Raw genomic sequence first — 26,712 nt, 5'->3', positions numbered from 1 at the left:
AGGTAAATAAAAGATTTAAATTCTTACCTTGAATTTGTCCAGTACTCTTGACAGCAGTGGCTTACTGAAGACATTGCAGTAGAACATCCAATCGTGGTGACAGTTCACAACTGGAATTCAGAAATCTCAATTTGCCAATACCAAGAGTCACCAGAGGAAAAAAAAACCCACCAAATGCAAAATCATTTCAAGTGAGACAAGTGGTTAGGAGACATCAGGAGAGAAACACAAAAAATGCAATACATATTCCAAATCTCTAAGTATCTTAAACATCAAAGAAGTCAACATCATGGTAAAATTTCCAAAATATTTATTAATTTATCAACACAACCCAGTGACTTCTCAGAAACACAGATGTCTATACTCTGTTATAAAAATTAGAAAATATATAAACAAAAATACTTTTAATTTATGGTTGCAAACAATTTTTAAATGACCTGGGTTTGTATCCTTTAAAATTACTGATGTGACTGCAGTTCCCAAGCCCTGAGAACCTCAGCTCGGCGATTCGGCAGAGGCCTTTTAACTCTGTGTGAAAAAATGCTGTTACGGTTTTTGTGTGTTTCTATGTTCAGACAAAAGCCTACTTGAATTCCTTCAATGATGAGTGGAAATTCCTTTCAGCATCTTTCTCCATAGTTAAGAAGCCAACTGAACATGACTGATAGATACATTTACGACAAGGATGAGATCTTCAGGTGTTTAGCAAAATCCAAGGGTTTGTGAACAGCAGTCTCACTGAGGGGTTGTTGAAGCTGTTTGTTTAGCTCTTCATCTATAAATGAACCCATTTGCGAGAATGTATCCTGAAAATGACAAAATATTAGTTGCGTTACTAAACAAGGCCAGTATGTGTTTTCCACGCATAGCTTAGATTAGCAGTCCTGTTCCTCTCCCGTGCCCCTGGTCATCTAGACTAGACCTATGGAACTGGCAGCTCAAGTGTACCTGGCCTGCCAGTAAGACTCACTTGGCTGCAGCGAAGGTGTCAGGCAGTCCTTCACAAGCTCATGGTTTTGGTGAAGATTTTTTTTGGTTGGTTGTAAACTGGGCTTTAGAAGAATGCCTACCGCACGTAGCCACAGCTTCCAGCTCTGAAGGCGCTTACAGACTGTGTCCTGTTCAGCACACCTTATAAATCAAGCATCTCCGAGCAAAAGGCCAATGAAAGTAATAACGGTAGTGGTAGAGGCTGCAAAGCCAGAACGGAATGCCCTGACCCTGCCTCCAGGGAGCCCTTCTGCCTGCAGCCAGATCCGGAGCCCTCCGCTCTTTCCTAGTGCTCTGCACATGATTTACACCTCCCTGTTAAACTCTTAACACTTGCAGAGTCCAGTATTCTGTGGACTCAAGGTCGAATGAGATCCTCTTTAGTGGTGCACAGGGAAAGAGAACTCTAATTCAGAGCTCCTGTCAGCAGGGGGGAGGTGCTGACAGACAATGGCAGCACGGCACACAAAGGAAAGCATGCAGGACAGATAGGGTAAAATTTAGATGCCGCCAAAATTTCTTAAATGAGCCAAACAACCAGAGACTAGGAATGATTCCAGGGTAATTTTCCCAGTTATGTCCATTATAACCACTTACGGACAGTTTGTTCTCTCCGTTATCTTCCTCTTCCTTTGTTACTACCTTAAAGAACTTGTGCACTTTCTTTTTTTTTTTTTTTGCACTACACAGAACTCTACCTGCTGTTCCCAGCCTTGTTCTGCCAGAGCTGCTGATATAACACCCCAGCAGCACAGACATGTCATGCAGTCATTGTAAAAGGACAGAATTCCTAGGTACAAATACATTTTCAGAAGTTGCTTCTCTAAAATGGAAAAAAAAACCTGCTCACCAGGCTTTAGCTGACATTACATTAAAACTTGAAAGCACTAACAAGATTAATATATAAATAATTAATAAATAATATATATAATAATATATAATATATATAAATAATATATAAAATTAAAATAAAATAATTAATAAATAATATATAAATAAAACAAGAAAATAATGTTTTCATTAGGAAATAGGAAAACTATCACTTTAAAGGACACACCCCTCACTGTACATTCAACGGGGCTGGCATCTCAAACACATCCAGTGCTGAGGATCTAAAAATTGTTCACCCATTTCCCCTCTCAGTACCAAGCTCTTTGTTCCCTTCTAATTTACACTTTTAAGCTACAAAGCGACACTAATAGGGATCAGTATCCTCCTACATACTAAGTCAAAGGCTCTGGAAATCAACTGTCCTGCCAGCTACCCACACCGGGGAAATACAGCTGGCTTTTTACTGCTGCCTTTTGAACAAACATTAGCTCATCATTACAAAAGAGGGACAAGAAATCTGCACTGAAACACTGAAAAGTGTAAACAGTAAATAAAACAACAGCTACAACACCTTGCTACATTAACTGATGCTGTATGAACAGCTCCACTTCCCATAGCACTGACTACAAAGAAGGAACAAAAGCTATCTTATACCAGCTAAAAAAAAATAATAATACTTGACACAAAGTACAGCAACCAGAAAGCCCAAGTGGGAAAATACATAGTGAGCCAGCAGACACAGGTTATACTGATACATCATGTAGTTAAAAAAGGACACAGAGATGAGGCGGTACCTTTCTTCTGGGCGTTACTGATGCAACAGGAGGATTAAAGGTCATTCCTCTCGTATTGTATGCCTCAAAAAGTTCTGTAGCAGGCCTGCAACAAAAACCACAGTGAAAAACACCAAACCAAGAGACACACACACACCATCCGCACCCTCCACCATGCTTTAAGAGAACTCTTCAGAGTATCAAGCATCGCCTGGAAAAGGCTGGAAGCCAGCAGCTGGGAAACAATGCAAGTAAAAGCAAGTCTAAATACTCAGCTGTAGGACAGAAGAAATGGGAGACAAGAAAACTGTTCTGTTGGCTTGCCAGAGCTCCAAGTAGTCACTGCCTGCCTTGTACATATTTGAAAAAGTAACACAAAAACAACAACAAAAAAAAGATAAGTGGATAAAGGTTATCTAGCTGACACAATGTGCTAGAATTCCCAACGGTTCCTTACCAAAGGGTTTTATGAAAGCTAAGCAGCCGTGTGAGAACAAGGAAGACCACAACATGGGAAAAGAACTGGTTAAAAGACAGGGAACAGAGGACAGGAGTCTACCATCAGTTTTTGCAATGACAGGAAGAAACAGTGGATTTCCCCAAGGTCTGTGCCAGGACCTGTGTTTTTCAACACGCTCGAAGAAGAGCTGGAGAGTACCAGGTTATTTGTGGTAGTAAGAATGAACTGCTTGTAAAGAACAGATAGGCTGTATGAGATGGTTAGTAAAATGGCAAAAGTAAAATGGCAAATGAAATGTAGTATGCAAAAAGACAAAACAGAGAAAAGCAATCTCAGCTTCATATAAAAACAACAGGCTCTGAGCTGACTACTATCACATAAGGAAAAAAATCTTGTTGTTACGACAGATACTTTCATGGGATTGTGTGTGCTGTTTGGAGTTCAAAAGAAACAGAACAGAATAAAAAATAGTTACATCAGACTATAAATCCACAGATCGCATCTCAAATATTGCATCCAAGTCTCCAATTTCCTCATCTTTAAACACTTGAATTCAGCAACAGGCAACAACGATGAAAAGTATGGAACATCTCCTGTCTGGGCCAGATCCCTTCAGCCAGAAGAGAAAGCAGATGGAGGGGCAGTATGAAAGAGGACTACCAAGCCACACGAGGCACAGAAAGAGTCTTGGAGCAGACTGCTCATTTCACTTCCCAGAGCAAGAACCAGGGACTGCTAAACAATGCACGCTGGCACCAGGTTCAAAATAACAGGTAGGTCTTAATGTAATGAGCTGTGTACTCATGGAACCGTTACCAAACAATGCCGTATTTGTAAAACGTGTGCTTTGGTACAAGGGACACTAAAAAGAATTCCATTAAGAGGTACTAAACAGAAAACAGTATGAGGTTCAGGAAATCTACCAGGCTCAAACCAGTCAGAAGCTAGCACACTGCTCACAGTGTCTCTCTTACGTGCTTGCCCTGTTTTTACTCTTCCGAGGCACCAGCTTCCAGCCACTGCCGAAGACAGGATGCTGAATTAGATCCTTAGTCTGAACCAGGATGGCTTTTCTTATGTTTTAACATACGATGGACCTTATGCTGCAAACTGGTTTCCAGTTTGCACTGGACAGCCACAGTTCAGTGATCCTGATCCATATTCAGATCAGGGCTGCTACTGAGGAAATGCAGACATTTTTCTCCCATGGGAAGAAAGCACACTGCACTGTGAGATTTTTACCCTTGTCACAGCCTGGCAACAAGCCTCAAAAGGGAAAAAAAAAAGGCAAGCAAAAAAAAAAAAAAAGGCTGTCAACATTCTGTATTCTATACTGGCAGAACAACAAAGGAACTGAGTCTGAAGAATCTTCTAACTTCATGGATAATTATTTTTAGGGATTCCATTAGTGAAGTGCGAGCAACAGATTCCTTTCAGGGCACTATTTTTATAAACAGAACTCTCTGGTAACTCACCTTTGGCTCAAATCAAGTGAAAGAGCTCCTGAGCCTTCAGTTGGAGCTCCAGCAATAAGGTGACCTGCAAATTTCTGCACTGTTGGATGATAGTGCCTCTGAAAGAAAGGAAGAAAGAAGACAGTTGACTGAGGGATAATGTATTTATGCATGGATTCTCGCACTTATTTCCATTTCAATAAGATGGAAGGTTCTGCTTTTGTTTTAGACAGAGAAACTGAAGCATCCCAAAACAGTTTCTGAGGCTAAATGAATGAGAACACCCAGTCATACATTTATTCACTAGTAAGTCAGGCTGTGAGTACAACTCTCCACGGTTAATCTAACTCTACTCCCAGAAGGCAGGAGGAAGAGCAGAGGAAGCCCTCCCCAGACGCTAAACCCTGGCTGGAATGAGACATCAAGGTGTCAGCTACTCCCCAGAGAAGGGCTGGACTGCCAGGGAACTTAGCAGATTGGAAAAGCCTCCAAAGGAGTCTTAGTAGGCAACCTGCAGTAAGATCCTGTGTGGTACCTATGCACATTCCCTTTTGAGCTCATTCCTTCCCTGTACTACCGCACTGCTCTTCCTCTTTGTATGGAATGGGTTCATGTGTGCCAGATTTGGTAAGCCTGATGATGTCTGATGTCTATTTTTCTAAAACATAGAAACATTTGGCAGCTGTTTACTGCTGACTTTTACTTCCCAAATCACTCAGTTGCGCACTAACCTGCAGTAAATGCAGCTCCCACAAAGCTGTGTTCTGAGCATTGCAATGCTCTGGTTCATCTAGTTCTGGGAGATAAACTCCACTGCCTTGAGATTCGTTGTCTAGTAAGAGGTCCATCTTTGGGAACGTCTACAATGTAAAAAAACCAGACTGAATTGCTTATGTTACACATCCAATTATAACACGGTTAAGCTCTGGTTTCATTCTGTGACAATCAGTCTCACAGCATTTAAGGATACTCTGTTTTCATTATTCTTGCTTAAGATACTTCAAAATATTTTACATTAAATCATTTTGTCGAAAAAACTCAATAACCTTTTAAACAGTAAGCTAAAAATTCCAACATGTAAAACTTACTTGCATTAATATCCTGTTTGTTGCCAAGATCCCAACACTGGAATTTGGAAGTACATGAAGAGCAAGCGTGGAAAGTCGCTTTAGGAAAGCCAGAGCTCGCTGCTGGGAAACTTGCTTTCTCCGCTTGGCAAACATGACATCGAGGCACTGGAGCACAATCCCTATATCATCATTGGTACGACCTCAGAAGCAGAATTTCATACAAACAGTTAATAACCATTTCGAGGAACATACAGCTAAATACTCTGCTACTGACTGCACACTGGAACCTGAGAAACAGTATGAAAGCTAAGAAGTTCAAACACAGCACTAATGCAATACAGCCATAAGCATCCATCCTTTTTTGGTAAAAAAATAGTCTGGCTTTGAACAGAAAAAAATGTATCATTGTTTTTTGTGCTCTTTTCTAAGAAATTATTTGTTCCATCAAAAACATCTAAACATTAGAAGCAGTTAAGTGTTATAACCCTAAACATTATATCATCTAATAATCATGCAAAGATTTAGTCTTCTACCCATGCAGAATGTTTTCTCTCAATCCTTCCTCCTTAATGAATACACATTTATGAAGTTAATTAAAATTATGTTAATTTAGAATTTTATAATTATTTCATAAACTATTTAGCTTCTTAGAATTATTAGAAAATTTAGATTATAAAATTAGAATGTCAAAATTATAAAGATCAGAAATATAAACCAGAAGGTTTTAGAAAACAGAATTTAAATTGGAATTATTTTTTAAATTACATTAGAAAAATCAGAGATTCTTCTCCATCAGAGAAAGAATCAAAGGAAAAATAGACAATTTTTAAATTGTCACTGAAAGAAACAATTATAAGGAAGTCAAAAAGCTTAAACTGAGGACGGGATAAACACTTACCAGAGATCGCTTCATTAGGGCATGCCAAGTATGTGATGTGATTAGAACCTGTTACCATGTATTGCAGTAATACTTCTAGTATTTGTATTGCAGTAATGCAATGTGCAACTTCAGAAAAAAGTAGATTCGAACAGACAGTAACATTTTCAGGACTCTGGTATCTTAAAACAACTGTAGTTTATTAACACTACATTAAGGGTATGATACCAAACAAGTAGAATAAACATTATCTAGGTAAGCACTGAAAATAAGAATCTGGAGTTACCTGCATGTAGGCTGAACAGTGTCTTGTAAAGATGTGTGTAGAATTTCATTGGATCAATGTTAAGGACATCACCTATTAATGTAATCCCAAATAAATACATTTACTCCGTTAATTTATCAGACAATATTAAACAAAAGTTTGTTTTTAAAGATCTCTTACCTTGACCAGAGAGTATATGAAAAGCACTGAGAATGCAGTGAAGACTCTCACGATAGCTTAAATCCTAAGAACACAAAACTGATTAAGTACCCAAAAGAATACAATTTTAAGGAAATCGTAATAAAAGTAAGCTCAACTTACCCCAGATGCAATAAGAGAATGAAGGACAATCAACAGGTCATCAAAAAATTCCACATTTATGAGATGAGCAAACCTGGAATCAAAGAGATATTTATTTTTAAACTATAGACATCATCTGAAAACTCAATTCAAAGTATCCTGAACAGCCAAAATCTGCACCTTAAAATCAAAGCTAAATCAAATGCTGAACATCTATTATCTTTACATACATGGATGACTCAGCCCCCAACTGCTAATCACAGCATCCTTATAGCACTAGAGACATGCTCATGTTCTTCGGGAAGTAATCAGACAAAATGATGGAATCACATCACACCCTGCTGGGTTTGCATCACATCAATTCTATCATGGGAAATTACACATCACATTGAAATTATTTTAGGTGAAAACTTCAGCAGAGAAATAAAAGAATTTCAACAAATTTGTCAGGGACCATCTTCTCTCACTGCTTAGAAATCCCTTTCAAAGCCAAAAATCCCTTCAGTGCTTTATGTCTTTTCTAACACACATGAAACAAGGTGGACTTGGTTCTTACTTTGCAAGACCTTCTAGCACGGCTGGCAAAAGTGGAGACTTCTGAGCCTTCTTCAAGATTCTAAAGTAAGTTACAAATACAATATTCAAGGTCTCTGTGTGCTGAAGGAAAGAGAATGAAATAAAATACTTAAGCATGGAAAACGGATATTTCTACTTCACTTAAACTGAAATGAAAATGCTTCTCTCTGTCTAAGCCTGCACTCAGGCCTTCCAGACCAAGTGCCAAAGCTGCTCTCTGCTCTTCTTATGCTGAAAAGCTCAAGTCCTGCCCTCCTGCCCCCTACTTTGTCCCATCACACTCTCCTAGCTACACAGCCTCTCTTCCCTCAGTCCATCCATGATAGCCACACTCCTCTTTTGCCTAAAGGCCAGTCCGAGAGGCTGGGAACAGCCATTACATAGTGTCATATGGAACAGGGTACCTGAAGCATGAATGACAATGGATTCAAATACCTTATTGTGCAGAGAACAGAAGGAAATCGGAATGGGTAAGTTGGCTCTCCTGGGTAAACCAAAAGGGCTTGGTTTACTAAAACCTAGACCTTTGGCACAGGCAAAATATTTGTAAGCTTCCAAAATTAGATATAGTGTGGAATGCTGACAGGTTGGGATGGAGGGGAGACACTTGGTTACAAAAGGGTTAGAAGCTGATACCGTGCAAAAATAGAAAAATAATCTCTGAATTACTTACCAGCTTCAGTTTTTTTTCTTTACTTTCTGACGCTTCTGCTTCCAAGAGTTCTCGTTCCAGTTTCTCTTCTGCTTTCTTCCACTGAAAACATACATTTGATTTGAAGACAACAGATTAAATGCTTCTGAAGAGCCTGGATGTCCAGGTTCCAAAGATACCCAGACAACAAATCTGTCTGGTGAGTTGCTTAAGTCACCCTATGATGCTACTAAGTATATCTATATATGATGATACTAAGTATATCTAAGGTAACCAGCTTAGATATATTCCTTCCTAACAGAAACAAGCAAAGGTATTACCAACACCAGAAAGAGAAAAAAATTAGGAAGGTAATTGAACATTTATGAGGTTCTACAGAGATTTAAGTACAATGCAAACACTCATCATTGATGCTGGCAGTTAACAACGGCAACAGGAGAAGTGCAATCACTGCTAAAACAAGTAACTGCATAAAGCCACTGAAGTAGAGCCTGAGAAAGCTCAGGTCATACCTTTCTTTGCATTCTTGAAAGATTTTTTCTTTTCTCTTTATAAGTCATGAACTTTTTCTTTGGTGCAATGTCTTCAGAATCTTTTTGTAATTCTACTTCCTTAATTCTCAAGTGAAGAAATACTTTTAACACCTATTGTAAAATAAAATAAATGCATGAAAGATGACAGAGGGTAAGAAATCCTGAATTCCATTCCAGCTGGTCAAAAGTTCTTCTGTTTACCCCCTTCCTGTTACTTCATCCCTGTCTCTCTCCTCTCTGTTCCTTCCCCAATACTGTTCATTTCTATCCATTCCTCCATTTGCCTCTCTCATTTCAAGTCTCCCTGCCTGACTTAACCCACGCCTCTGTGGGGGGATCTGATCTCCTCCTCCCCCATCCCATCCCTCCCTCCCTCTCTAACCCTCTGACTCAGCCCACTCCTAGGCTGCCTGTGTTCTGACAGAGTAAGGAGGCTGTATGTTTGTAGCCAGCCACTGCACTATCTTTAACTTTCAGGTTTCTTTTAAACCACTGACAGAAGAAAATCATGTAGTACAACAGAAAGCCTCTTACCTCAGGTCTGACATCGTAATTTCTACCCCTCACAAGGCCAGAAATGACCTTAACTACACCAAGGGAAGCATAGCCCAACTTGTCTTGTTTGAAGAGCTTCTTAACTGCCTCAAAGCACAGTTCGGAGATCTGAAAAAGTAAATTAAAACAAATTATTCTGTAAAGCTAAGTCCATGACAACAGCTAATTGATAATACTGATGGTATTTACTAAATAGGAAGTGGACACAGCCTGTAAAATAGTGAAAAGATATGGCCACAAGATCTGGATATTGTGGAATAAAGCTCAGAAATAGATTATTTTTCATGCAAAACAAGAACTCTTCCCCTAATCATAAAAGCACTCACCATTTTTGATGAATCATTCATGAGTGGAACAATGAGAACAATAATGTTATTGTGGAAGTTAAAGTGGGGTAGGGCCACAAGGAGCTCACACAGACACTTCACTGCTATCTCTGCTAGACCTTTATATGCTTTTAATGAGATGACATTGCTTTTCTTCAACTTCCTTTGTTTCCAATCTGCACAAAATATTATTTTTAGTTATTACTGTTCAGAATGTAGAGGAGCTTCTAAATTTTTACATTTTTAGTTACTGCAGGCATTCTCCTGCATACTTCATGCAAGCACTATTTCAAAGACAGCTGGCAGCATTCAGTCAGAGGAGGTATGCCACAAACAATTCTGCATTTACTACAAAAGATAGAAAGTGTTGACTGTACCTTTAATTGTTTGTTCCAGATTTTCCAAGTAAAATTTATACTGGCTCACAAGGCCTTCTTCAAATTCTCTCAGTTTCTGAGTTTCTTTTTTAACCTATAAATAATACAAATTTAATTTTATCTGGAGATCTAAATCCTGAAATTAGCCAATGGTGAAAAAAAATTGTTTTAAAACAAGTATCAGATATCTAAGTAAGTTTTTTTTCTAGACAGACATTCCCAGAAATGTATTAAAAATATTTCTACAGATTTCTATACATGTTCTTGTGCTCAGAGGGCCTTTTCTGACTAGGCCTATCTCATTTATAGAGATTGAAGTGAAATTTTCAACTAGATGTTATTTAAAGCCATGACTCTAAATGGCACTACCTATATTCAAGTAACCTTCTAAGGAATTGTTTAAAAACAAGCTCCAGAAAACTCTGCATTTGTTCAGCAAATTATTAAACACATTTCAAAGAAATCTGTGGTGGTTAGGCAACAGTGTTGCATAATTTGCTTTCTTTCTAGTTCTCTTCAGCGTGACACAAAACACGGTCTTACTCCAAGGTTTATGATGAAAGTCACCCAGGTTTGGTGTAACTACTTTTGACCCCACAATACTCCATATTCTATGAAGAAACGTGGTATTTCACCTTGGTAGCCTTTTCTACTTCAGTGAGAGGCCGAATTTTGTAAGAAGGCACAATATCTTTGAATATCTCCATCAAAGAAACCATGACGAGCTTCCGAACAATCACAGCCACGTTAGGATCCTGTTCCATCAACATGGCACGCAGCTCCTTCAATTTTTTAATCTGATTAAGAAAAGAGGCAAAGTCAGCAGCAGATCACCCACAAACCGATGTACAAGCACAACGTACATTTCAGCAAGCCTGCCACAAGAAACGTGCCTCATTTTCAAATAGTAGAAAGAGAAAGCCATTAACTCAGCAGTTACTTACACTCTACTTAGCACTACACAAAGAGCCAAGAAACGCTAGATATCCCAACAGAATTTTTATCTTAGGAATGTTCAAACTATCCTGGCTATTACAAACTTGCACAGGATTACAGAAAATTACTAGCATATCATGAAACATTGAGAACTATCAGATACAACCCTGAAATCTGAGCTTAAATAAGGATCATGCTTCAGGAACCAGGTTGTTTGGACAGGAAATACCACAGACAGTATTATTCCTAAAACCACTAGTATTCAGAGGGACAAATAATTCCTGAACAGAACAGTCATCTGGATCTTTACCTGATTCAACTCCTCTGTACCAATCTATGGCAGCAGTTTCACTGAAAAGTGATACTACACTGACCTTCTGCCTTGTTCTGCTCACGCGTTTTTATGCTTTTGGTGTTGTTTGGTCACTTCAGATCTTTATTTATTGACTTACTGCACAGCACAGGCACACATACACGCACATGAAGTAAATGCTACCTACATTGCCATCTGGCTCGGAGAGAATGGCAGATGCTAAGGCAGCTATGTGCGTCTTCCTTTCCTGCAGCTTTTGCCTCCTTTGAGCAGCCATCTCCTCAGGAGTAAGAGCAGGCAGGGGTTCTTCAGTAGAGTCTAACACAAGGTGTGAGAGTTAGAAAAGAGGGTCACTAGGGAAGCCCCTTAACAAATACCATATTGCAAACTACAGTTCTAGATACTGCATTTCAGATGGCTACCATGATAACCCCACACAAGAGTAACACAAAGCAGTTCCACAGTAAAAAAAGTTCTAAGAATGACCTTGCTGAGCCTATATTAACCCAGATTAATTTTTGCTCTACTCCAAAATCTCATGCTTGCAAAAAGAAACAGATCAAATGTTTTTGAATCTGCAAATGGTATTCCCTAAGTACAGTGGGAACATATAAACCCAACACATGACCCCAATGGTGCCAAGATACTGCAGTGCTCTGCAGTTTGCAGCAAATTATTCACCATTCACTTTTTCTTTTAAAAAACACAACTGTTTTATTTGTATTTTCTGCGTATTATTTTCCTACAAGCATGTCTTCCCTCAACTTCAGATTGTATTTAGAGAACAGCAACCCACAAGTGGCAGTTACAACTGCAACTGTTATTTGAACATGACACTTAACTGGATAGCAAACTACAAATGAAAATCTGAATTTCCTGGTATTCTGGTGTTTTAACAGAAAAATTTCATAGACAGACACTCAAAAGCCTACACAAGTCTGCGTCCTGAAAGGCATTTCAAAATGACCTCAGAGTAGTCAAACCAGAACCACAGCATATACTCAAGAGTATATCTTGTAAGAGCAAGATTTCCCTTCTCGCTAGCAAAGATGACACAACTGATAAGGGGCTTCATGTAAGCATCAGTTCCAGGTGAAAATCAAAGTAATTTTAAAAACAGATTCTGAAGCCAGCTGTTCCTCAGGCCCTGGAATCCTAACAGGTAAGAAAGCAAGCTCTGAATAGTTGTTACACTTTGGGGGCAATAGGAAAATGAATATATTAAAAAACACCCTAAACAAAATGGATGTAAATTACAAACTTCCTTAGGGAACAGTGAAGTAGTCTTCAGATATGTCAGTGATTTGAAAACAAAAAAAACCCAAAACCCAACAAAAAGCAAACATGATGTTTTATTACCGTCTGCTTCCTCCATTTCTTCTGTATCCTCTTCTTCATCCTCTGCAACATTGAGAGCTGCAAAAAAAGAGCATCTAGTGTCACATATGTAACAAACACTGTAGAATTTTAAAAGAACAAATTATATACATCTTGGCTACTACACCTATTCTGGAATCTGTGTCTTACCTGGCTTTTCCATAGTTTGGGGAATAATGCCACCCTTGTCTTTGATGGGGAGCAGATGGATGAGTTCTTTTTCTGGCTCAGTCTGCATGCGTCTTGGCACCTTCTCATATTTTTCAATCACACTTTCATGTTTTCGTTTTTTGATATGAACAGGTTCACTGAAAAATACAAGGCAAAGTAACTAGTCATCTAACTAGACAAGAACCATGTATGACAGTATACTGGCAGGATTAAATGTCTGCACTTAGAAAAATAAATAAGGGCTGATCTTACTAAATGGTATGCTTGAGTGTGTTCACCATTGACAGCACTAGTCACCACTTAATCAATGAATGTTAATATTTATCTGTATAGGATCTTTGAATTTAGGACAATGAGTCACTAGGAAACTAAGTGTGAAATAAGCAAAGGTAAAATGCTTCTATTGATTCTGAATTTATATAAAAAAATTATTAAATGGTGTAACTGCTTATAGTACAGGCACACTATGAAGTGTTACCTGTTTATCTTATTAAAAACCTAAAAGCTAGGGATGAAGAATCACATTACTGAAGCCACGTGGTCTGTCTTAAAAGAACAAAAGCAGTGTTCCTGTTATAAGAGGCAGAGTTTCAACTACAGACACATGAAGGACTCTGAAAGCTCCAGGCTCATGGACTGCTAGGCTTCAGAAAGTAAAAATCACTTGTATGATAAGTAGTTTTACATCCCAGACTCAGATTCCCTGCACACAACACAATCAGTCTATGCATGCACTGTAAGGACAGTGCACCAGCTTCAGCCTTGCTGTCCCCGCGTAGATTAAACCTTTCCTGTGTATCCAAACACTACTCAACTAGAACAGGAATTCTACACGTCTGTGACTGATCTGTTGAGCATGAAGAAAATACAACTGCTGTGAAAACAAGGGAAATTCTGGGTCATACCAGGCATCTGGAAGCCCCAGTACTAGCTGATGGGTTTTGAGACAGCACTGCTCCCATTCATATGGCAGTAAGTGACTCAGGGACTTTTCAAAATAAGGCAACAGTGAACAAATCAGGTGAAGCTTGTAAAGGCAAACATCCTTCAGAAACATGATTTCAGCCCTAAAATATTAAAAATTTTGGAAAAGAGTAAGTAAAATAGAAAGGTGCAAAATATGAGGATCTCATCACAGCCTGTCTCTCCCCTGAGCCACAGTGCTGCCTTACCTGCCTCCCTCCCCACTGTGCTCCTCCACTGCATGAGCAGGTGCCCTGACAGGGCTGAACCTCACTAAACATTTAATCCTGAGCAGTCCTCTCACTGGACAAACTCACAGGACCCTCTCACTGGACAAACAGTCCAATGTCCTGCTTAGGATGTCCCACAACCTCGCTCTCCCTTGCCATGCCTTGGCCTTCCAAGCAATGCTTAACCAGGATGTGGTAATGAGTGGGTCAGTACGTGCACGTTTTTATGCATCCCTACTCCATGTTAACTTTTACCACTACTACTATCACTTTTCTACTCCGTTCACTGGGAAAGCTTGCGTCACACCCCACTGTCCAAGGGTAACAGAAATAACCCTGTGTGGTGTACCACCCTTTCACAGGATATCTTTCTAGCCTGGGCATAGTTATACAAGAAGCTAAGTATTTAGTCTGTGCTATTACAAACATGTAATTCAGAAGTGGGTAATATGTAAGTGAGGTAATATCTGACAAGTTCTTAAAAATTATTACAGTTGATGAGAGTAAAACAGATCAAAAAGACATTCTCTAGTTTAAGGGAACACTATGAAAGGAGCTAAAAACTAGTAACAGTAGAACAGGTGAAAGAGCAACTCCTTCCATTGTGTTCTTCCATTCTAAAAATGCCCTCTCAAAAGGAACACAAGACATGCCGAACTGCAACTTGAAAAATGTCACTAAATAAACCCACACGATAAATTTTGAGTTTTGCAAGACTTTAAACTTGCATGACACCCAGTTAGTTTGGGAGGAGGGGAAGGTTTAAAGTAAAATTCTTTCAATTCAAGAACTTGCAATGTGGCTACAAGAGACCATACAGTAGAGTACAGCACAACTGCAACTTTGGAAATAAAAAGTACTTTACTACTTTTTCCCTACAAACTAGACTAAATTATTAATTAGTAACTACAGTGAGCACTAACAAATTCATTTGTACTGGAATTAGCAGGAAAAAAAAAGCAAAAAAAAGCTAGAATGCTCTCTCTTCTTGAAAAGAACAAAATATGCTTTTTGCTCATTTCAACATTTAGTCTGAAACAACCGCTCCAGAACTAAAGAAAACAAAACTTTGCAGGGAAAATTAAAACTACCCTACAGCAGTTAGGCATAGAGAGTCTTTTCACATTCATCAAAAAAGGCAAGTTAAGATTTTCAATCAATCGTGTAACCAGACTACTCTGTAGAACTGTATTTGTAAAAACCTACAATTCTACAACTCAGAGTACTATCCTTCTTTGTATTTCATTGCGAACTCTACCTAACACCTTGCTCCAGAAAACTGGTAACAAATTTTTTGTATGAATGTTGTGGTGTTGCATGGGTTTAACAGACATGGCTTCCAGAACTGTCTGGGGTCTTTTTACAGCAGTTTGTAATGCAATATGGAAAACACAGTGGCCCAATGTCCAGGGAGTGTCCTGAACACTCTATATAGAAAAAAAGTCCGTATACAGATTAAAACATTTCTTTCAGTTTGAGGAATGCTACTCATCTCCCAGCCAAGGACCTCACGGGAAGGAACACTGTGCAGAAATAGTATCCTGAAGGTGAACATACTGATACACATCAATACATTAATACTGAATGTACTGACAGACTAAGGAAACACTAAACTGGAACTACAAACAAACACCAGACTGAAAGTGACCTCCTGACATCTGTATTACATTACCTATTAATTACATATTAACCACACAAAACTGAATTAGTATGAAAAGCAGACAACACGACACCACTCACTTAGAAGAAAGATCTCTGGTTAAAAAGGATGCTTTTTGAGCCAAATCCTCCATTAATTTTAAGTCATCTTCATCCATCATGTCCAGCGGAAGAGCCTCTTCTTCCTCTTCTTTCCATTTTTCAGCTATTTTAGAAGATGGTATGTAAAGATTAAGATCCTGCATGTATATTCAAACTTGAAAGCCTAACTCTGCCTACACCTGTGAGACCATTTTACAGCTTACTTCCACCTGGAGCTCATCAACCTTCTGCATGTGTTTTGTGTCATCCAATAATGACCATAGCACACACATTTCTACTATCTCCAGCTGTCAGATCCTGTTGCCAGAATGGCTACATTTTATATTTTTCATAATTCTCCTTTTTATTTTCTTTAAACAAGGACAACAATTATTTGTACGCAGAAAATGAAATGTTGTTTTCTTGATACATAATTTTACAACATGAAGCAGTAGGATATTTAGTAACCCCCATACCTTTTTGCTTACAAAAATAACTCCGAGCAAACACTTACCAACTTGCTTTTTCTTGCACTCTTCCAATGGAAAAGGTTTTCTAGAGATAGCATCTCTGACAGCCTCCCTTAGCTTCTTTTGTTCTTTTCGATACTTCTTAGCAGCACTCTGCTGCTTGAACTGTTTATTCTTTAATTTGTTGTCAAGTTTTATTTTACTAGTTCTTAGTAACTTGCGAAAGCTTGGAACTCGTTTTGTGTTTTTTCTCTAGGAAACAAACAGAAAACTACAAGTAACTGACATGTTCATAGCCTTTGTGGAATTTATTTCATTCTTTCTGATCTCATTACATTCGTTTTTCTATCAGGGCCGAATGTGTTTCTTCCAAATAGTAGCATCAGTTAGCTCCAACGTCACCCAACCACATTACATTTTTGAGGCCTGTGAAGAATGTTTTACAGAAACATTCTTTGACAACTTCTTTATTAAACCCTATGTCCACCACTTTTAGACACACAAACACTTTAAGTACGGTAAACAGATCGTCAGGGCACAGTTCTTTGCCCTGTGTGCTCAAAAGCACTCTACCTCATTTCTTCAAGATGCCATTCTGACCCAACATATGACAAGGTACTGGTACTTGTACCAGTAATTTAAGGCAGCTTAAGGTATTGGCACAAGAGTGTCTTCCTGCAGCACATTTCCCCATGCTAAGCTCTCGCCCTCTCCGGACCCAAACTCTCCATAACGAGAGGCGGCAGCTGTACCGACGAGCCAAGGCTGCCTGTACAAGGCTCAGAACAGCACGATGCAGAAGCTACGTACGTGTTACAGGTGCCAGAGCTCAGCGGGCCACAGTGCTCAGAAGAACGAGGGCTCACGGAAAGCCCTGAGGCACAGTTCAATGCGGGTGCTCTGTGTCAAAACCACAGGCCTCTCCCGAGAGCGCTCAGCACGGAAGCGGCCCCAGCACAGCTCACCCAGCGAGGGGCGCGGGAAGGCAGGGGCCGCGGGGAGACCACGGGCCACCGCACCAGAACCTCGGTAAGGCAAGATGTAGCCCTCCAGCAGGCGGCCAAGCGTGGGGCTCCTCAAACCTGGAATTTTTGTCAGTTCACCTTTAAACTCCATTGTAGCTTTGCCTACGGGGAGCGCGCTGCAGAGACAAGGAACACCGACGCGTGCCCCTACGCCGCACACGGGGCCCCCGAGCCAGGGCCGCGACAGGCGGCAACGGCCCTGCCGGGGGTCGGCTCGGCCTGTGCCCCCCGCCGCCACGCCGAGCGCCGGGCAGGGCACGCTGCGGGCTGCCGCGCCCCTCAGCGGAACGGACAATCCTCAGCCGTTCCTCATTCCGTGCCTTAGTCCGGGGCGGGCCGCAGCCCTTCAGGCACGCCGCTCTGTACCGCCCTCCCGCCCCACGGCCCCGGCCGCCCCGGCCCAGCCCGCTCGGCCCGGGGGCTGGAGCCCGCACAGGAAAGCGACCCCCTCCCGAAGAGCCCGCGGCAGAGGCCCGGGCCCCGACCGCGCATCGCCGGCCGTGCCGCCAGGCTGCTGCCGCCGCAGCACACGGGGCAGCAGGAGGCCCGGGAAGCGCCGCCCCGCCCGGCCCCGCAGCCCCCCGCGCCTCACCGGCTTCATGGCGGCGGCCCCTCGGCGCGCTGCGGCCGGCGGCGGAAGCGGCGCTCGGGGGCGGAGCCGAGCCGAGCCCCCCAACCCCGCCGCCACAGCGCCCCCTGGCGGCGGAGGCCCTGCGCTCCATAAACCCACCCACCGTTACTGCAATGCTCCGGCCTCCGCCCCATCCCGCAACGCCGCCGGGACAAAGCGAACCGAGACGCGGCCGGTACAAAAGTAGCCGGGACAAAGCGAACCGGGACGCAGCCGGCGCCGCGGGCAGCCCCCGAACGCGGCGTCCCCGGCGGTACGGGCCTGCCGCCCCCCTGCTCCCCAGCGAGGCACGGAGGATCCGCAAAGCAGCACAACAGCCACCCGCTTTACGTTTTATTTACACAGGGCTTGTTACTAGTGGTCTTAAAGGAAGGCTTGATCCTTCTATTTACAGTTATATACAGATTTATAGTTGAAAAGTAAGAAAACTGTACAAGATAACACAAAAATATAAGACAAATTGGATCCAATTAAAGTAGTGAATACATAAGTTAAGAAAATCTGACATTTACATTTCAAATTGTAATATTATGAGTAGCATATATGTAGTTTTTAAATCAGATAGTAAATGTAAGTTACACCACACTAAAATCTTTACCCCAATTATGTAGACTCTGCTTTTAAACAACAGACACCTGGAAGCCTCCTGCACCTAAAAATACATAATGGTAATTTTGACTTGATTTCCACAGAGGGACCAGTTACAAAAACCCACATGTAAGGAATTTATTTACATTAAATATTAGCAAAAATGGACCAAGAGAGTGCAAGTGTTCCTCACCTGCAGTGCTATCCATTGCAGATTTCCATCCCCTACAATCACAAGTTGTGGTACAGCATCTTCGAGAACTGGAAATGTTCGAAAACATCTGCCCTGACACTTTCAATATGACCTTGTGTCTCACAGTTAAAGATGTTAAAAGAATTATCACTCAACCAGATGCTTTTTGGATTTCAGTATTGCACACTAATAAAAAATAGTTTCAAAAACAATTCTGTATCTCCATTATTCTGAAGTGTTACAAGTGGCTGCTCCTTTGACCACGCAAAGTCTGCAGATAGCTGTGTCAGTTTCTAGTGTTCACCGTTACATGCAAGTACTTCTGAGTTGGAAATGGCTTGACAAAATAGAACTTCTGGTGGCAAAACCCTTTCACAGAATACCCTCCATTTTTAATAAGATGCACAACTGATACACCAAAACAAATGCTTAACACCACTCTCTTTGAAAGCTGTACGCTCTGAAAATAATAGCCCTGATCTTACCACTGTTTAAAATTCAGATGATTTTTGCTCTGACAGGTTTGGGCACAATATGTCCACAGTTCCTGAGTTAATTACATTTGCCCAGACTGAAGAATGAAGCTGCAACTTAAAAAAAAAAAACCCAAGCAAGAAAGACAATACCCCTTCCCAAATTTTAACCATCTTGCACATAAACATACCAAACAGCCTTATTTGGTCCTCAATACTTTCAAATGGTTAATTTTGGAGGTAATATTTGTACCAAAGCATTTGGTTTGGATAGCAGTTTCGGGGCCTTAAGATTTAGCTTTCCCTCACCACCCAAAAAAGTGCCTTTGTGGTATTTGTAAAAAAAGTTATGCCTCAAAATTTTTTTTAAAGTACCAACAGAAGTTATTACAAATGTTTATTGCATTGAGCTGATTCTTTTAAAGTATTAAATATGAACTCCCCGACTTCTCAGTTTCATAGGTTTTAGTATTCTGTGTGAAAACAAATCTTCCCACGACAAAAGCTAATACTGGCAAAAGGGTGAAGATTCCATCAGTTCATTACTCCACTGAGAGCTGTGTCATTTTCCCACCTCATTCTCACACTTTCTACAGTGCTTTTCCACATAGAAGTGATGTGAAAACTCCTTTGTCATCATCAAGTGGTTTTCCACATTTTCAATTGACCTCAACGTTACATTAGCTTTTCAGTGCTGGGCTGTGGTTCTTGTCCCCTTCTTTGTTGTCCTTCATTAGTGAGGCAAACACCTGGAAAAGTAAATTATTTTAGGAATATAAAAAAGTCTGCCTTATAAAAGAGATCAATATTAACCACCACAATATTAGCATGGAGATAAGTTTCTAAAATAAGACACTAGAAAGGAAGTGCCCATTGCTCAGAAGCCAGACATGCAGCATAAAGTAGCCATTAAGTGCCCCATATACTCACATGGTGGCACGTCTGGTTTTTTATATATGTGAATATATATATATATCCAAGAAAAACTCACCTGTGCCCATTTTTTGTTACTATTCTGCATCTGAATAGCTGCAATACAACTAAAAAGCTTTTCTGATGTAATGTCTTCTGGAAGTTTTGTTAGAAACTGTGCTATATGAATAAAGTCCATCTGCAGGAGAATATCTTCATATAATCGAAGGATACCTAATCCTGTCCTAAACAAAAATTCTTCCCCATCTCTACAGAAAACATCCCAGACACGACAGGCCAGATCAAGTGGTAACGACTTGCTGTAGAGTGTAAAAATCCTACAATTCAGAAGAAAAAAAAAAAAAAGGAACAGTTGTAACTTCAACCTATTTCAGAAAGATGAGAATACAACCCCCTTTAAACCTCAGTTACATTAGCTGAGAATAAACAGATGACAAGTTATTTCATATGTTCTTATTTTTTCCATATTTCAAAGATTCACAAGTCTCCTGTTTTTGAAGTCAGAACTCCTACTCTGAAACGCATCTTCTTTTTATGCTACAGGAAATCTTCCATTTGAAAGCCACCTCCTTTAGGAAGCTGTGGCTAGAGAGGTTACAAACTTCTTTACACTCAAACAGGGTATAATATACAAATAAAAACTTAAGCAACAAAGATCGTAACTGTGTAACTCAACCCTTCCCACTATTTAAGCCATATGATTTAACAGCTGTTACTCACAAAATCTAAAGCCACAAATCATCAATAGAAGGCTACATCCCACTAACTTACCCATGAGAATAACTACATTCCTGTGATACATTGTGAATGTCTATTCACACTAAAAATCACCATCTAAAACCAGTTAGTTTTTTTCTTACAAGATGAGTCCAATTGTATTTCTTATTACAAACTTTATTTTTAAAAAGCATTCATTATACATGGGCAGAAAGTTCAGTCTGCTGTATGTACCTTATTGTTGAACCCCTCCCATAAATTTATAGCGGTTCCCTTGATACAAAACACAGCATTCTCTGTTTCCCCATTACTCCTATCAGGAAGTGCTTCAGGAACCTCAGAACACTCCTCACCCCAGACTACCATAAACTCTTCTACTCTGCCTTTATAAGAGGAGCTCTCTTTATCTCAAGGACTTCTTTGGAACGCGTGCAGGAATAACAATCTTCATTTCTCACAGGTAAGTGGAAGCAGAATATTCTAGCACTATTTCTGCAACATACATAGGTCTCCCGATCTGCCTAAACTCTCAGGACTGCAGCACACTCATGCCTCAATGCTGCTGTTGTACAACCTGCTCCTGCTGAGGCTTACTACTTACTGATAAGCTGTGTCTTACAGCCCAAATTCAAATGACACGGCATTTTTGTATTTAATTCTACCTAATTCAATATACTCTATTGGAAACTTCTAACCCATATAATAACCCTATATGAAGCATATCTTTCTCCACACGTACACTTGTGAATAGACCCCATATCTGGCAGCACTACATACAATTCAAGGATGCTTGCATTACTGCCTTCCATTACAGGCACATAATGTAGTTTGATACTCTCTGCTTTAGAGCATTCATTACTTGAAAATGTTCACTGTATTTCTAAGTTTATCCCTTCCCAAACCAGGTCCTAAATTTCATCCTCCTCCTGCTTTAAAGTCTATATTCCTATATTCACATTTTATTCAGTAGCTGACAATGCTCATTTAATCAAGTCACTTACAATCAGTCGTAAGACAACTATTACGGAGTAGCCACCTCTCCCCTACTTATCTTACACATAGCTGAGTCTTACCTCAGCAACAAGAAAATCAGACACACAGGAGGCCTGTGTGTCTCATTTTCTATATGAATAGGTGTCACTCCTAGTCCCAGTTCACAAAGTGTGAATCCTGACAGAGGAACTGCAGTTGCACAGAACAATTCAGCACAACTTCACAAGACCTAAAAAGCTGAGGTACGCACACACCTACTGAATGCTTTCTTTATGCTGTATTTCTATTGCTGAAAAAACTATAGCAAAATGGAAGGAAAGTGTTCCAACAGTTCTAAGGTTAGGTTTGCTGCGTCCTCTGAACTCACCAATCTATCAAATATATGTCTGGAGTAAGACTGTATGATTTGAAATGAAGAAACAATTTGGGAAGGTTTTCTTCAAAGAATACTTCAAAGGCTGCGAAGTATTTCAGCATCTGTAGAGACAGTAAAGCACTTCATAAGCAGTTACCAAAAGAACACTTAGTTGTAAAATAACACAAACCCCACCAAAAACTGAGGTTGTCAACATAGCGCAATGTGACTTCTTGGGATAAGTACGACAATTCAGCGTTTCTAGAGGAAAAATCAAAACAGTGGATTCCGTTTCATGCATTAGTATCTGGTATTCTCAATTTTGTAACCACAGATTAAAGTTCTCCACTATTCAATAGGACAAAAGGAATTAATCAATAAATCAGCTATGCTTCAATTCAAAAGATTGTTATGGTTCAAAACCAAAAAAACTCTCTGCATACCATGCTGTGATCCACACGGAAAAAGGCCAGCTGGCATGGCTTGTTTAGAAGGTTAGCAAAGGCAATGAAAGCATCTGCCTCTTCCAGATTGAGAATGAGCACAGCAGCAATGAAGGACATCCCTTGTACCTTCAAGTGGGAAAAGCATCGGGCAAATATAGGTGAGTAGGTTCAGTACATCTTATATCTTTGGAAATGCAAGTATTTACAGTCTGCAATATATCAAGTACCATTGTGTAACATTTCCAGATGACAGAAACAACACAGACAAATAATTTTTATGCATGCAGTCAATTTGATTTCAGCAAGAAATAGGAGTGTTTTTTCAGATGCTGGTTTTAGGTGTTTTAATGGAAGTTCTGGGAGGTCTCATGATCACAAGTCCTCAGGACTTGGAGTGCAAGAAAGTTAAAACTACACAGACTGGACGCAGAGCTCCTGAGAGAGAAAACTTGGCCTTGAATTCATTGTTATGGGAAAAACAGACATGGAGAAAACCCTCACATACGGGACAGTTTAGACCTAGACAGATATGTTGAAATTGAGACAAAATTCTGTTTCAGAACAGTCAACACATATCTTTCCACTTGCCAAACAGTATTTGCTCACATATGTAACATTACTTTTAAGTGGTGAGCTACAATACAAGTTTACATTTTTCCATGATTACTCTCTCAAAAACACTTTAGCTTGTAATCAGAGTGAAGAGCATTATTCTTGTAGTTGTTAACTAATGATCTGAATACTTATTATACTAAAAATAATTTTACCAATTTCAACTGCAGTGATTATTATTCCACTGTTTCTAGGCATCTATGCTGCCTGCTCCTCCTTTAAAAAAAACTCTCAGTATTTTAACCAATTAGGGAGAAGAATACTGATATCAGAAACAATCTGTTTCCATTTTTGTGGGGCAGATGGGTGTGGAAATAAGATTACATTACATTTAATGCCATATTAACAGTAAAAATAAATCTATGATCAGAAATATCCAGGCTAGTTGTGTTCCTAATGAAAAAGAGAAGACCTCTACACATGAAAAGTTACTTATTTGCCTTTTAAGACTCCACCCTGAGAACAAGCAGTCTCAGAACCTGCAGAGTTTGTAATCTCACTTAAAGAGTATGGGAGGTTCTCCAAAAATGAGGTCACAGATGACAGAACTCAGGGCTAAAAACATTTCAACATGAAAAAACAACTTGATACTGATGCAGAGTCTGAAGCTTGTCTGATTTAGAGAGGAAAATATCCTGTGCTAAACAATGCTTTGTTACATGCATTGGAGTAAAACTCTTCTTTTTAGCCCAGAAGCAATCGGAGCTTGTCAAAGGAGTTCCTAGCTACCCCCAGGAACAAAGAAAGTAAAAGAAGAGAAAAGCATGTTTGTTATTTAACTGCTTCTGTATGCTGACACCATTCAGAGAGATGTTAGGTTTAGTCAGTTGGTTTGTGGGGGTTTTGGCAGGTTTGTTATGGATTTTGGTTTAGTGTTTTTTTCTTTTTTAAAAACAGTAACGTTTGCTGCAAACAATCTTATCTTCACTGAACTCAGATGGAGCAATTAATCTTTGACAAGACACCAATGAGGAGTTTCTGGATTTCAGGATATGTGGTAGTGAACCAGAGAGTACCACTGTGGAAATGACAGCAGTGGGAGCAGCACCGGGACAGAACAGGCTAAGTGCTCACTGGAAATGCACTTAGCATGGGCGGGTTTTTTGTTATTATTTTTTTTCCCTATAGATACTCTGAGTCTTTCAGAACTGTAGTGCCTAATGAACACATCTGTTTAAAATTTTCCATGCAAGCTACAATAGTATACTCATCCTTGACATTCAGTACATCTTGAGCTATTTAATTATCTGTAAGAATCAACATTGTAACTCATCATTGTAACTGCTATGAGATGAGCAAATGCAAAAGTTGATTTTTTTTTTTTTTTAAAGTGCAAGTAGCATGAAGTTTAGACAACCTACTCATTAATACACTCTAATACATGACATCTCAAGCTTACTTCCCCTGTTATAAACATTTTACAGCAAATACTTACGTATCCCACATCCGGTCTGTAACATGTATATGCTCCCAAAACACTATGCAGGAGATCATGATAAGGACCACCCTAATACAAGGGGAGGGACGAGGGGGATAAGAAAAAAGTTGTGGGTTTTTTATCACTTTATAAATAAAAGAAGGTAACAAGCCAGTATTTTAAGATGCAAGTGAGCCAGTGAGTTATTGCTTTGTTCACATCTAGAGTAACTTCAGTTTTTACTGTTACCATGTATGCTTTTGAGATGTTAAAGGAGAAGTAACAGACCAATAATCCTATGAAATAATTCAGTAGAAATCAGTACATAATGGAAAATAAGGATATGTGGTACACATCCAAGGTTGTTTTTTTCTTTTCAGAGACCGTGGAAGTTCTAGTTCTTAGTAATGCAACTTACTGTATTACAATAGGGCATGCTTTTTTATATACGTGTTTATGTATATATTATAGCTATATAAAAATCATAAAGCCTGAAAATGTGTACTAAAACACATCAAGATTTCCATAGAAACAGTGAGAATATTCTCATGTTTGCATGTAATTTCATAGACATTAGAAGGAACCACATGCAATTTTTCCAGGAGAAAAACCTTACAGTTCATCATTAAGTGTCACTAGTTTATTCTCATTAACAAAAAAGATGATGATTTGCTGTTGTATGTAGAAAGAACTGATTTTACTTCTGTTGTTTTATAGAAACAACTTCTAAAAACTATTGCATATTTAGCCAGCTAGGTGTCCATTCTTGTTTAACTATTCAGAAGTTTAAAGCTGTCTTAACTAAAGTTACAGAAATCTCACCTTCTGGAAAATATATAGGGATGGAAATGTGCGTGATATATCCAACTTAATTAGCTCCAGACTGGCCTCACGATCAGCAACAGATGCACCTGCATCTGTAAGCAAAACCATCACTTATTAAAACCGATACATAAATTCTACATACTTCAGAATAAAATTGCCATAGGCGTATACAAACTTTTAGGATCCAAGGAAAAAAAAAGTTACCCAATTCTAATTCTTGGAGTACATTTCTATAGTACTATACTTCAGAAGCTAAAACTGTCCACTGATACCTGCTATATCCCATCAACTCCAAAAAGTGAGGGAAACTATTATGAATTACTACCTGGCCAGACTTAAAACAAACAGGTTACTTTTACTTCCATGTAACACTCTATCCAGGCCCAGAATGGCCCTGCACTCACTAGAATTTGAACTTTGCCAAGCCCAGTCCCCAAAACCCTGTTTTCTTTCTTATATTCTACTGTGACTTCAGTTACTGAGTCTGTTCAAGAGCAAGACAGCACTGCTCTTGATCTAAACATGATCCAGTGGGATCTCGCTTTTCAAATTTTTCATTCCTAATCAGCGCATTTGGTGGCTCATTTCAACCAGCAGCATTGAAATACACTATGTACACGAGAGGAAAAAGATTAATTACATCATTATCACAAGAAGCTGGCACTACTTCACCTGCAAAGTCAAGCATATTACTTTCAAAGTCATGCACTTCTCATGTCCCACTTTTACTGAAGGTAGCTAAAATGTACAGAGAAACGTCACTGAATAGATTTGGGAGGAAAGGCCACCTGGGCAGCCAAGGAAACTCAAGTAGGGTCTGAAATGTGTAATGTACACATTCTTCACTTCTCGGTTCCACAATGAAAAAACAGAGAATTATTTTTTTCTTTCCCAAAATTGTGGAAGGGATGCCAACACAGAACCATCTAAGCAAGGCTAAGCAATAGCACATAACTGTAATTTAGTTTCCCATTTCTTCTTTTTGTATTTCATCTAAAATTTTCATGACAGCTTAGTCCTGGTATTTCAGGAATTCAGAGGAAAACACATTCATTTGAAAGTGAACTAGCACATGCAATATTTTAATGCATCTTTTATTGATACAGTAAATACTGCTAAGTCCCTCGCTCACTGACTTGTTACAAGAAAGCAAACATTTGAGTAGGAAATGACTGAGCACTTTTAACAAGTATTCCTAATGCTGCAATTGCAACTGAACTTGTGAGACCTGGGTTTGTAAAAGGGAATAGGGGGCTGTCCAGCAT

General features: G+C 39.6%; 2 protein-coding genes across 4 annotated transcripts in view; both read right to left on the bottom strand.

Annotated features, from left to right (window-relative positions):
* Nucleotides 1-293: 293 nt before the first annotated feature.
* Nucleotides 294-17,963, bottom strand: NOC3L (NOC3 like DNA replication regulator). The gene is made up of 21 exons (XM_080403561.1): nt 17,857-17,963; nt 16,284-16,491; nt 15,770-15,893; nt 12,816-12,973; nt 12,648-12,704; nt 11,476-11,606; nt 10,675-10,836; nt 10,040-10,133; nt 9,663-9,838; nt 9,316-9,444; nt 8,761-8,892; nt 8,270-8,350; nt 7,577-7,677; nt 7,042-7,114; nt 6,901-6,964; nt 6,742-6,813; nt 5,597-5,778; nt 5,240-5,368; nt 4,530-4,627; nt 2,616-2,700; nt 294-806 (listed from the first exon to the last, which is right to left on the bottom strand). Exons 1-21 carry the CDS (start codon nt 17,863-17,865, stop codon nt 675-677), a joined length of 2,397 nt encoding a protein of 798 aa, XP_080259687.1. The 5' UTR covers nt 17,866-17,963; the 3' UTR covers nt 294-674.
* Nucleotides 17,964-18,215: 252 nt separating this feature from the next.
* Nucleotides 18,216-26,712, bottom strand: part of TBC1D12 (TBC1 domain family member 12) — a 45,110-nt gene continuing 36,613 nt past the window's right edge. For 2 of the 3 annotated variants that reach the window (XM_080403550.1, XM_080403551.1), the window contains 6 exons: nt 25,445-25,539; nt 24,641-24,712; nt 22,591-22,719; nt 22,160-22,269; nt 20,141-20,399; nt 18,216-19,898 (listed from right to left, as the gene is read on the bottom strand). In XM_080403550.1, the coding sequence (XP_080259676.1) occupies nt 19,830-19,898; nt 20,141-20,399; nt 22,160-22,269; nt 22,591-22,719; nt 24,641-24,712; nt 25,445-25,539 (734 nt within the window). In that variant the 3' untranslated portion in view covers nt 18,216-19,829. The remainder of the gene's footprint in view (nt 19,899-20,140; nt 20,400-22,159; nt 22,270-22,590; nt 22,720-24,640; nt 24,713-25,444; nt 25,540-26,712) is intronic. The other variant, XM_080403552.1, reaches the window with a different exon arrangement.

The sequence above is a fragment of the Falco punctatus genome (genome assembly GCF_963210335.1).
Source record: "Falco punctatus genome assembly, chromosome: 9".
Classification (NCBI taxonomy): Eukaryota; Metazoa; Chordata; class Aves; order Falconiformes; family Falconidae; genus Falco; species Falco punctatus.
Note: the sequence above shows the minus strand (reverse complement) of the source record. Positions and strands in the feature narration are given on the sequence as shown.

Coding starts and splice junctions, on each gene's coding strand:
- NOC3L (XM_080403561.1), bottom strand. Junction 7,115..7,576: donor GTGCTAGAAGGTCTTGCAAA/GTAAGAACCAAG, acceptor CTTTGATTCCAG/GTTTGCTCATCTCATAAATG. Junction 5,369..5,596: donor CAAACAGGATATTAATGCAA/GTAAGTTTTACA, acceptor TTTACATTGTAG/ACGTTCCCAAAGATGGACCT.